This window comes from Ranitomeya imitator, chromosome 2 (assembly GCF_032444005.1).
Source record: "Ranitomeya imitator isolate aRanImi1 chromosome 2, aRanImi1.pri, whole genome shotgun sequence".
Classification (NCBI taxonomy): domain Eukaryota; kingdom Metazoa; phylum Chordata; class Amphibia; order Anura; family Dendrobatidae; genus Ranitomeya; species Ranitomeya imitator.
In genome coordinates, this window is record NC_091283.1 from 763,332,351 (window position 1) to 763,345,153 (window position 12,803).

At 47.0% G+C, this 12,803-nt stretch overlaps 1 protein-coding gene across 1 annotated transcript in view; it reads right to left on the reverse strand.

The window, feature by feature from the left end:
- HELLS (helicase, lymphoid specific) overlaps positions 1-1,184 on the reverse strand; it is a 58,554-nt gene extending 57,370 nt beyond the window's left edge. The window contains exon 1 of the mRNA XM_069753399.1: positions 1,022-1,184. Within this exon, the coding sequence (XP_069609500.1) occupies positions 1,022-1,091 (70 nt within the window). The 5' untranslated portion in view covers positions 1,092-1,184. The remainder of the gene's footprint in view (positions 1-1,021) is intronic.
- Between the last annotated feature and the right edge of the window lie 11,619 nt (positions 1,185-12,803).

Consider the following 12,803-nt stretch of genomic DNA (forward strand, 5'->3'; position numbering starts at 1 on the left):
CTATTATGCCTGTAATGGGGGCTTTAGTTGGCACTACTGTGAGGGGGGCGGCAGCTGAAATGTGGCTCGCGACCCTCTCTCAAGGCTGGATGTGGCTCACAACCCTCTGTCAGAGCTGAATGTGGCTCTCAAGGTCAGAAACGTTGGGGACCTCTGCTCTAAGGGTACGTTCCCACATTCGGGAATTGCTGTGGTTTTGACGCTGCATATTTATGCAGCGGATAGATGTTACAGCATAGTGGATGGGTTTCTAGAAATCCCTCGTCCACTACACATTATGTGCGTCTGCGAATCACCTGCGGAAAAAGACATGCGGCACGTGACCCATGTGGATTTACCTATGTTCCATAGAAAGCAGCAAAAACACTGCATCCAAAGTGCTGCTACATCCAGATCGTGTGCACCCGGCCTAAGGGTGTCTTCCCACGGTCAGTAAGGCTACGTTCACATTAGCGTTGCGTCGGGCGCAGCCACGGCGACGCATGCGTCATGTGCCCCTATATTTAACATGGGAGGGCGCATGGACATGCGTTGCACTTGCGTTTTGTGACGCATGCGTCAGGGCGCAGAGGACGCTGCATGACGCAGTTTCTTCTGCGCCAAAAACCATGCAAAACTGGACGCATGCGTCACAAAACGCTGCGTTGTGCGTTGCATCGCCAACGCTGCACCGCACAACGCAAATGTGAACGTAGCCTTAACTGCCGCACACTGCCGCTCCCGCAACTGCCGCTCCCGCAACTGCCGCACACTGCTGCTCCCGCAACTGCCGCACACTGCTGCTCCCGCACGCCCCGAAACTACCGCACACTGCTCCCGCACGCCCCACAGCTACCGCACACTGCTCCCTGCACATCCCGCGGCAGGTCCCCGCAGCAGTTTTACCTCACACGCCGCCCTGCTGCCGCACACCGCTCCCGTACGTCCCGCGACCAGCCCCCGCCACTAGTACACGGCGCTTGCTTCCCCTCTCATGCAGGTAATAGTTTCCCCGCCCGGTATAAGAGGAGTGAGCAGTTACCCGGCCGGGCGCAGGCGGACCGCTCTTCTACAGGCATGTTGCTAGGATGGCGGGAAACTTTGTCAGTCATTCACCAGGACCAAGGCGCGAGTGAAATCTGGCGCCAAATATCCAGCAGCTTGTATAACGCGTCCTGCAGGCTCCGCCCACAGACTAGTTAGATAACTCTCGGAGTCGGCAGTTTCCTTGTTAACAGATTGATAATCTCGCGAGAAATGGCTGGAGCGGTGCCAGCTGAATCTGATTGGTGGCAATCAGCTGGGGGCGGGGCTTAGGTTCTGGAAAAGCGCTGGTGGCACGCAGGGAAAAACGCGGCAAGTAGTTCAGCCACTGATGAGGAGAGGTGGCGCTGGCTGCTTGGCGGGAGTGTGATGAGCAAAGGCATAAGGCAAGCACAAACTCACAGAAAAAAAAGCATGGTCTGCTCTGCTGTGCCTGTGACAATACTGATTGTTCTCACAGAACGTTTGGTTTCTCCTACTATGAACGATCTTTTTTTAACTGAGAAGGCAGAGAGCCTGCACAGGGGGCATAACAGATCCTGAGGAGGCAGAGACCCTGCACAGGGGGCATAACAGATCCTGAGGAGGCAGAGACCCTGCACAGGGGGTATAACAGATCCTGAGGAGGCAGAGACCCTGCACAGGGGGCATAACATCCTGAGGAGGCAGACACCCTGCACAGGGGTTATAACAGATCCTGAGGAGTCAGAGGCCCTGCACAGGGGGTATACCAGATCCTGAGGAGGCAGAGGCCCTGCACAGGGGGCATAACATCCTGAGGAGGCAGACACCCTGCGCAGGGGGTATAACAGATCCTGAGGATGCAGAGACCCTGCACAGGGGTTATAACAGATCCTGAGGAGTCAGAGGCCCTGCACAGGGGGTATACCAGATCCTGAGGAGGCAGAGACAATGCACAGGGAGTATAACAGATCCTGAGGAGGCAGAGACCCTGCACAGGGGGTATAACAGATCCTGAGGAGGCAGAGACCCTGCACAGGGGGTATAACAGATCCTGAGGAGGCAGAGGCCCTGCACAGGGGGTATACCAGATCCTGAGGAGGCAGAGACCCTGCACAGGGGGCATAATTGACCCTGAGGAGGCAGAGACCCTGCGCAGGGGGTATAACAGATCCTGAGGAGGCAGAGACCCTGCACAGGGGGCATAACAGATCCTGAGGAGGCAGAGACCCTGCGCAGGGGGTATAACAGATCCTGAGGAGGCAGAGGCCCTGCACAGGGGGCATAACAGATCCTGAGGAGGCAGAGGCCCTGCACAGGGGGCATAACATCCTGAGGAGGCAGAGACCCTGCACAGGGGTTATAACAGATCCTGAGGGGGCAGAGACCCTGCACAGGGGGTATAACAGATCCTGAGGAGGCAGAGGCCCTGCACAGGGGGTATACCAGATCCTGAGGAGGCAGAGACAATGCACAGGGAGTATAACAGATCCTGAGGAGGCAGAGACCCTGCACAGGGGGTATAACAGATCCTGAGGAGGCAGAGACCCTGCACAGGGGGTTTAACAGATCCTGAGGAGGCAGAGGCCCTGCACAGGGGGTATACCAGATCCTGAGGAGGCAGAGACCCTGCACAGGGGGCATAATTGACCCTGAGGAGGCAGAGACCCTGCTGCACAGGGGGTATAACATCCTGAGGAGGCAGAGACCCTGCACAGGGGGCATACCAGATCCTGAGGAGGCAGATACCCTGCACAGGGGGCATACCAGATCCTGAGGAGGCAGAGACCCTGCACAGGGGGTATAACAGATCCTGAGGAGGCAGAGACCCTGCACAGGGGGTATAACAGATCCTGAGGAGGCAGAGACCCTGTACAGGGGGCATAACATATCTTGAGGAGGTAGAGACCCTGCACGGGGTATAACAGATCCTGAGGAGGCAGAGGCCCTGCACGAAGCATAATTGACCCTGAGGAGGCAGAGACCCTGCACAGGGGGTATAACAGATCCTGAGGAGGCAGAGACCCTGCACAGGGGGTATAACAGATCCTGAGGAGGCAGAGACCCTGCACAGGGGGTATAACAGATCCTGAGGAGGCAGAGACCCTGTACAGGGGGCATAACATATCTTGAGGAGGTAGAGACCCTGCACGGGGTATAACAGATCCTGAGGAGGCAGAGGCCCTGCACGAAGCATAATTGACCCTGAGGAGGCAGAGACCCTTCACAGGGTGTATAACTGACCCACAGGGGGCATAGTTGACCCTGAGGAGACAGAGAACCTGCACAGGGGGCATAATTGACCCTGAGGTTATGTGCACATGTTCAGTTTTTTTTTGCGATAAAAACGCTATAAACACTCATTAAAAACGCATGCATTATGCATCCTATCATTTAGAATGCATTTTGCATGTTTGTGCGAAAAAAAACACATCACGGTAAAAAAAAGCATGTTCATTAATTTCTGCGTTTTTCCCGCTATTCTATACATTTGGGAAAAAACGCGTCAAAAACGCATGCGGATTTCTGGCAAAAATGTCAGGTTTTTGTCAGGAAAATTTCTGCAAGAAATCCTGACGTGTGCACATACCCTGAGGAGACAGAGACCCTTCACAGGGGGCATAACTGACCCAGAGGAGGCAGAAACCCTGCACAGGGGTATAATTGACGCTGAGGAGGTAGAGACCTTGCTCAGGAGGCATAACAGATTCTGAGGAGGCAGAGACCCTGCACAGATGGCATATCTGACCCTGAGGAGATAGAGAACCTGCACAGGGCAACAGTCATCCCAGGACTGACTCATAACTGTTCTGCCAAGACAAAGCCTGTATTTTAGAAATCACAGAGAACGAAAAAGTTTTTTTGTTTTGGAAACTGATAAAAATAAAATGCAAAAAGACTCACAACTGATTCCGTAGGTTTACATGTCAGTAGTTTGGACCTGAGGCGCTGCACACTTCCAATCTGGAGCTGAGCATTAGATGCAGGCAGCTATGGTGTGTATGCAACATAGTGACAGCTCTATGTCACTTCGCCTTCCAGTGCAGATGCACCAGAGGTTCCCAATTAAATATATATTTTTAATTATAGGGGTATTTCGGCGCTGCTCACTTCTGTATCCTCATGTCTCTTTTCGACATATCAAAAGGCTATGCATAATGCCTTCCAATCGTGCACGTGTATGTATACACAGTACAGACCAAAACTTTGGGCGCACCTCATTTAAAGATTTTTCTGTATTTTCATGACTATGAAAATTGTACATTCACACTGAAGGCATCAAAACTATGAATTAACACATGTGGAATTATATACTTAACAAAGAAGTGTGAAACAACTAAAATTATGTCTCATATTCTAGGTTCTTCAAAGTAGCCACCTTTTGCTTTGATGACTGCTTTGCACACTCTTGACATTCTCTTGATGAGCTTCAAGAGGTAGTCACCAGGAATGGTCTTCCAACAATCTTGAAGGAGTTCCCAGAGATGCTTAGCACTTGTTGGCCCTTTTGCCTTCACTCTGCGGTCCAGCTCACCCCAAACCATCTCGGTTTCAGTGTCACCAGCAAAGCACCCCCACCCCATCACACCTCCTCCTCCATGCTTCACGGTGGGAACCAGGCATGTAGAGTCCATCCGTTCACCTTTTCTGCGTCGCACAAAGACACGGTGGTTGGAACCAAAGATCTCAAATTTGGACTCATCAGACCAAAGCACAGATTTCCACTTGTGTTCCACTTGTGTTTCCTTGTGTTCTTTGGCCCAAACAAGTCTCTTCTGCTTGTTGCCTGTCCTTAGCAGTGGTTTCCTAGCAGCTATTTTACCATGAAGGCCCGCTGCACAAAGTCTCCTCTTAAGGCCGGCTTCACACTCAGCGTATGAAAATTCCCTTCCGTTTTTTACGGCCGTAATACGCTGAAAAGTCCCCAAAATAGTGGTCCGTAGCTCCTCCGTAGGCAGGGTGTTTCAGCTTTTTTTGCGCATGGCATCCTCCGTATGTAATCCGTATGTCATCCGTACTGCGTGTTTTTATCGCAGGCTTGCAAAACCGACATACGGCTATACAAGGGATCCATGTGTTAAAAAAAAAAAACATATACTGTTTATATATATATATATATGTATATATATGTATATATATATATGTCAGTAGACACATATATGTATATATATTAATATTTCATCCAGCGCGATATAGCAGAAAGCCGGTAATTCAATTACTGGCTTTTGCTTTCTCCTTCCTAAACCCGACATGATATGAGACCTGGTTTACATACAGTAAACCATCTCATATCCCCATTTTTTTTGCATATTCCACACTACTAATGTCAGTAGTGTGTCTATGCAAAATTTGGCCGTTCTAGCTAGTAAATTAAAGGGTTAAATGGAGGAAAAAATTGGCGTGGGCTCCCGCACAATTTTCTCCGCCAGAGAAGTAAAGCCAGTGACTGAGGGCAGATATTAATAGCCTGGAGAGGGTCCACGGTTATTGGCCCCCCCTGGCTAAAAACACCTGCCCCCAGCAACCCCAGAAAAGGCACATCTGGAAATGCGCCTATTCTGGCACTTGGCCACTCTCTTCCCATTCCCGTGTAGCGGTGGGATATGGGGTAATGAAGGGTTAATGTCACCTTTCTATTGTAAGGTGACATTAAGCCAAATTAATAATGGAGAGGCGTCAATTCTGACACCTATCCATTATTAATCCAATACTAGTAAAGGGTTAAAAAATAACACACACACATTATTAAAAATTAATTTAAAGGGAACCTGTCACCCCGTATTTTAAAGATGAGATAAAAATGGCATTAACAAGGGCCAGAGCTGAGCTTTACAGTACTGTCTTCTGTGTGTTTATATTCCGCACCTATGTTGCCGAAATACCTTTTGAAAGTCGGCGTTTGGTGCTGTCACTCAGTCAGGTCTGGTCAGATGGGCGTTGATAAGTTGCGGTTCCTCCCCCACCTCTTGCGTTTCCCTGCGAATGTTATTCCCGCCGTCAGCGTTGTGCTTAGCGCCTGCGCACTAACGTATAATTTGGCGCCTGCGTATTATGGTTTTCCCAACTGTGGGTATAACATAATGGACATTACTGCGCATGCGCGTGTCGGCACTTTTACCTGTGTGCCCCGGAAGTGGTCATATGCGCATACTGTATAGCTGGATGCCGGTAACAGTTTCTCAGCTCCACCTGCGATCGTAAGTTTTACCGGCATCCAGCTATACATTAAATGCGCATATAACCACTTCCGGGGCACACAGGTAAAAGTGCCGACAAGCGCCTGCGCAGTGATGTAACGTACGCTATGCCCACAGTTGGGCACAGCATAATGCGCAGGCGCAAGAGGCTCATTTAATGCGCAACTGCGAAAAAAGTGCGCGATCTGTGTGATTCACAGAGCGCATTTAAGTCATACACGCCGAGGAGCAGGGGGGAGGAACCGCAACTTATCAACGCCCATCTGACCAGACCTGACTGAGTGACAGCACCAAACGCCGACTTTCAAAAGGTATTTCGGCAACATAGGTGCGGAATATAAACACACAGAAGACAGTACTGTAAAGCTCAGCTCTGGCCCTTGTTAATGCCATTTTTATCTCATCTTTAAAATACGGGGTGACAGGTTCCCTTTAATGAAAAAAATCACAAAGGTTGTTGTATTAATTTATTCTACTCTCAATCCACTCACTGAAGACCCTCGATCTGTAAAGGAAAAAAAAAACAACAATATACATACCTTCCGAGGATCTGTCACGTCCAACGATGTAAATCCATCTGAAGGGGTTAAAATATTTTGCAGCCACGAGCTTTGCTAATGCAACTGCTCATGTCTGCAAAACCCCGGAGAATGTAGGTAAAGTAGGTCATTGACCTATATTTACCTGCATTTGCGGTGAGGCGCCCTCTGCTGGCTGTTCCTAGATCGTGGGAACTTTCCTAGAAAGCTGCCAGGCTCGAGATCATAAGAGGGCGCCCTCTGCTGGTTGTCCTCATATGACGTCCCTGCTGAGCAGACTCCACTGCGGCTGGATAAGAATGGGAGACCACAGCGGAGATGGCCCGAGATTCCCCCTGTGCTGAAGCGGGAACTCGAGACCTAACAAACTTATCCTCAAAAGCAGAAGTGACTCTTGGTCTTCCTTTCCTCATGTGAGTCAGTTTCTTTGTAGCGCTTGATGGTTTTTGCCACTGAACTTGGGGACACTTTCAAAGTTTTCCCAATTTTTCGGACTGACTGACCTTCATTTCTTAAAGTAATGATGGCCACTCGTTTTTCTTTACTTAGCTGCTTTTTTCTTGCAATAATACAAATTCTAACAGTCTATTCAGTAGGACTATCAGCTGTGTATCCACCAGACTTCTGCACAACACAACTGTTGGTCCCAACCCCATTTATAAGGCTAGAAATCCCACTTATTAAACCTGACAGGGCACACCTGTGAAGTGAAAACCATTTCCGGTGACTACCTCTTGAAGCTCATCAAGAGAATGCCAAGAGTGTGCAAAGCAGTCATCAAAGCAAAAGGTGGCTACTTTGAAGAACCTAGAATATAAGACATAATTTCAGTTGTTTCACACTTTTTTGTTAAGTATATAATTCCACATGTATTAATTCATAGTTTTGATGCCTTCAGTGTGAATGTGCAATTTTCATGAAAATACAGAAAAAAATTTAAATCAGAAGGTGTGTCCAAACTTTTGGTCTGTACTGTGTATATATATATATATATATATATATATATATATATATATATATATGTGTGTGTGTATATATATACCAAATAAGACAAAAATAGACGGCACTATCTGAATTGCTGAGACATCCAAGGATTATTCTCTCAGGTGTTTTTTTTGACAAAAATATTATCAGCCATGCTGCATGATCAGGGTGCTTGTCACGGGGCTACCGCGACAGAGAGGTTCCAGAGAATCGCAGCGCTCTGGGCCTCGTTCACACACAGTGAAGCTCTTCACCTGTTCTCTGACCTGGCTGCTTTGTGCCAGCAGTGCAGGAGTTAACCCTTATTTCTAGTTGCTGAGAGCTGGGTCTCTCAGCTGTATTGGATCTTGTAATCTGATCCTTTAGACCCAGTCCTTACTTCAGCTAGTGTCAGCGATCAGTTCTGCTGCCTGGCTGGAGGTTGTTGGAGAGAGGTTTTGGTGTTGGAGGTTTACATAAAGAGATTGGTGTCTGCTGTTTTTGGTTGCGTGTTAAACCTGTTTTCCTTCCTTAGTTTATTCCTTCTCTTCCCTTCTCTGTTTCCTCTGTGGTTGTGTGAGCATTTGGTGAGTTTGTATCTTTTAGTTACCTTGTCTGTTTACCCTGTTATTTGTTGTATTATTATACTGGTGCAGTCCACCTCCTTTGGGGGGAGAGGGGGCCACTCTTAGGGCCTGCACAGGAGACAGGGATACGCTGGCAGCTCGGGCCTCCTTACCTTCATAGGTACCCCCAAGATAAGGGAAAGCCAGGGCCCCTTTTAAGTGGTAGGGTCAGGTGCGGGTTCCAGTACGCCGTCCTGCCCCTTTGACGCCGTTTACGGCGTGACAGTGCTCTTCCGAAAAACAACAATATAATGCACTTCTATTTCTCAAGAAAAGAAGAAGGCACTCACCGATCTAAAACTTCCAACTCTTTATTGTGAAATCTTCATTTAAAATTCATGGCCGGGAGAGTGAGGGACGGAGCTGTTGGGAGCAGGGATAGACGACGGCCGTTTCGTGCTGTGCTTGCGCTTCCACGGGTCAGTATGTGAAGTGATATGACAACGGAAGATATACACCGGCCACAGTGTGTTCTCCTCCCACCTCACTCCCCTCCCTTTTAACAAAATACGACACTTTAAAACCAAGTGAACCACATATATAAAAAAAAAACATCATTTTTACATCATACCTGAGCATTAGCAGTAGCATTGGAGTGAAAAAGTATATCACAAGTTATTATGCGTAATATTGCCCATCTAGAAAATTACACTCTAAATGCACCAGATTACTATATGGAAGCTAGCTTCATTAATGCAAGAATACCAACATAATAATATCATATGTCCATAAACAGTGTAGAGCACACCTCAAATAATTCATGTCAAAAACCAACTTCCCATAACAAAATATTACAGGAAAAAAGAGGCTATAGCTGAAAGTTTAAAATAAAATAACATTTATGAATAAAGATTAAAAGGATGAACAGCAGAAAAATTCTTCCCTAAAATACACTGGGAACAGCACACAGTTAGGCCACTAGAGTCAAATAACATTGTCAAGGTAAAAATATATTTTCTTTATACTCTTTTGTACTTTTATATATTCTTATGCTGTGAAACAATAAGTTTTTCCTTTATGCTTGCTAATGCAGATTTAATTGTATTTAAGATGGCTGCCAGTATTCACCTTTGCCTTAGTTTTTGTTCTTGCCAAAAAGCTACTTTCGTTTCTGAAGCTAAAGTATCGTTTCTGGTGAAATAGAAACTTAAAGTGATGTGGAGGAAGGAGGATCCATCAGATGACGTCAGAGCCAACCAGAAAGACTGAATACTAGATACATTGCTTAAACCCTGCCTATCCCCGCCCTCTGCACACCTTCCCCCAATAGATCATATAATGTTGTGTATTAGAAAATAAAGTCAGTTGCTGTGACGTTGCTACACTATGTAGACACACGAGCATGCAATGAGTTTGAACCAGCATTTTGTTTGACTCATTCTTCATTCCGGCACCAATGCTTTTAATCTAATTTGGAATGACTGGTGAAGGAAGGATATTGTCGTGACGACCCCGACAATTTGGCGCAACCAACGTGGGGCGTGGCCCGCGATCCGAGACACCTCTGGACCCATGCCTGGACGTCCGTGGACGACACCCGTAGTGGCTGACCTCGAGGACTGATCACCCTCCAAACACGGTAAGTGGAGATCACATACTATGTATGTGTCACACTTGCTAGTGTTTCAGCCATTATTGGTTAGTCTGTGGTCTCCTTGGGTCTGGGGAGTGACCGGTCGAGTGGTGAGACCGAGCGCGATCCCGTGCCACGCTTCGAACCAGCAAGTGAGAGACGTCGCACTCTGCGTGTCCTTGTGTACACCACACCTCCTCCACCGGTCATTGTACTCCATTCAACCACCCTACCCGTGACTGTTGCCTAGTAGTGATAGAGTGAAAGATTGAGAAGTTTGTGGATTGGGGGCGGCTGAGAGAAGGGATAGGAGACGCAGCCTCTGTGATATTGTCCAGATAGGTAATTAAGACGTCCCGAGAGGGAACCACCTACATTTCCGGGGAGGGCTCTCACTAGGAGACCGCCTCCCAACGTTTAGAATATCGTGACAGGGTAGACTGTTAATCACTGGTGTTCAGGGGTTAGGGACAGGATATCGAGCGCGAGGCTCTTTATTCATAACACGTCAAACGCGAGGCTCCGTGTTGTTTTTTTGATGGGAATACCGTGTTGTTACCGCTGTCAGGGGCCTACTGCAGAAGGGCGTAGTATTCTGTGAGTCATGTTGCGTCTCTTATGGCAGAAGAAGTCCGTGCCCCACGAGTTAAGTGAGGATGCTGTGGAAGTCAAGACAATAGTAGAGTCACGGGAGGGCAAGAAGGCAGTCAAGAATGTTGAGAGGTTGTACAAGCATGTAGGATTGCCCTCGACAGGGAGATTGCAGCCGTCTACATGGCACCATCTCATAGAGAACAAAAAGGGCATATTGAAAGATAAAGGACTGTTAGAACAAGCGCAAGCTCATCTGCGAGTTGCGCGAGGTTTAAAGATCAAGGAATGGAAAAAGGTTGATGGAGAGGAAAGATGAAAGGATGCAGAGCCCGTGTTTGGTTATAAAATACCTCAATCATTAGTTTTTCTAGGGTGTTCTGGTATATGAGTTGTGTGAAGGTTTTGTAGAAATGAATTAAGTCTGAGAACTGCTGTATTCCGTTACTCTGTGGTTTTCCGAGACACCCGATGGGAGGGGTCAAACAGCTGCGCTGTGCCTTTCTTCTTTGTGTTGAGGAATGCTGTGATGTTCTTATCTGTTCCGTGTTTCTGGTATGGAGGGGGTCGAGTCGCTGCGTCCTCTCCTTGTGTAGTAAGAATTATTGTAAGTTTAAAGTAAAATATGGTGTTTTGTTTTAGAAGGCACTTGTAAGAGATTGTTTGGTTATCAGTGTGATTGAAAATTGGTAGAAGATTCACCTGTTTCAAGTTGAATGGTTGATATATAGCAAATTAAGGATTAACAGAAAGTGAATTCGGATCTGTTTTGTTACTTTGAAAAAAAAAAAAAACCTGGATGTTTTGTGGTGTAAGAAGGAACTGAGAAAGTGACTGAGATTAATGTGTTGGGAAAGCAAACAATAAGAAATTTGGTACAGGGGGGCTCCCTGTTAGGTACTATGGTCCCTCCCCAGGAAATTAAGTCTCTTCTCCCGACTGTAAGCTCTGTGCCCCTTAACCCCAAGGCACCAATATATCCTAGACTGCCGAGAAGTTCTATGGGCGTCTTATGGTAGTGTTTAAAGATTTGGGATTCTCATTGTATAATAAAGCCTATTCACACATTTTTGTGGTAGTTTTGATGTCAGAGTTTTAAATCTGAATTGAAAGAGGCAATAATGTCAGTTAGACCTGACATCGAGAATTCCACTCCGGACGATGCATTAAAAGTAGTACAAAGTTTCCAGAAGAACTTAACCCATTCTGTATCAGCAGCTGCGCTCTGTAGCCCCCACCGCAGCTTGCAGCTTCAAGGAAGCAGCTCCATTCCTTATCAGTGGCCCACTAGACTCCAGCTCCAGCCCCCCTCCCTTACACAAATCTAGTCTCATACTCCAATATCCATTTTAACCCTGTGTCTGGAAATCTCCCTCGCCATGTTAATTCTCAGACCAAGACAAGACAGATGGACTTGTAAACATTGCGGTCAGACAAACCCAGACTGGAGAAATACTTGTATAATCTGTGCTGCAACCCAACCTAAGTGAATTACGCTGAATCCTGTCCAGACAAGATCACATGTAGTGATATAAGAAGCTGACACAGGATTGTGGTTAGTGGGTAGTGGGGACATTAACTTTTGGGAGTAAGCTGACAGTAATCCTTTTGGGAAGGAGCTGTAGACCAGCATGTCATGTCACCCCCAACCAGTCATCTAGTCACCCCCACCACCAGAGAACCAACCACATCAGGTAGTGTAAGACAGATTCAGGAGTATTATCCCTGGAAGCCCTCTGACTAGCTAGCTACGCTAAAATAATTGGCTGACCCTGAGAACAAACCTTTTCCATTTTACAGACAAAGATAATATGATGGATGTATAAGTGCACCTGAGCAGACCTAGAGAGTTGGTGAGCCAAGATGATGGTCAGATGGTATTTATGTTATATAACCCCTATGTAGATGAACATAATGAGATGTGTATCTTACACGCCCTTTCCCAATCAGTTTGTAAAAAAAAAAAAAAAGGGGGGATAGTGTGTTTAACCCTGTCAGTTAGAATATGCCTATGTCACGTTTCTTCAGTATGTGGATAATCTTTTATTGTGTGCACAGACAGAGCAGGAAGCCATTGTTGCCACTGTTAGTTTTCGCAAGTATCTGGCAAATCTGAACTGTCGGGTTTCGGCCTCGAAACTTCGGTTCTGCCTTGGTCAAGTGATATTTTTGGGTCACTGTCTCCTTCAGGGTGCCAGACACCTCACAGAAGAAAGAAAAATAGCCGTCAGCTCCCTTCCATTTCCAAAAGATGAGACTGAACTCCAGCGTTTCCGTGGACTATGTACTTATTGTTATCAGTGAATACCGGACGCATCCCGCATAATGC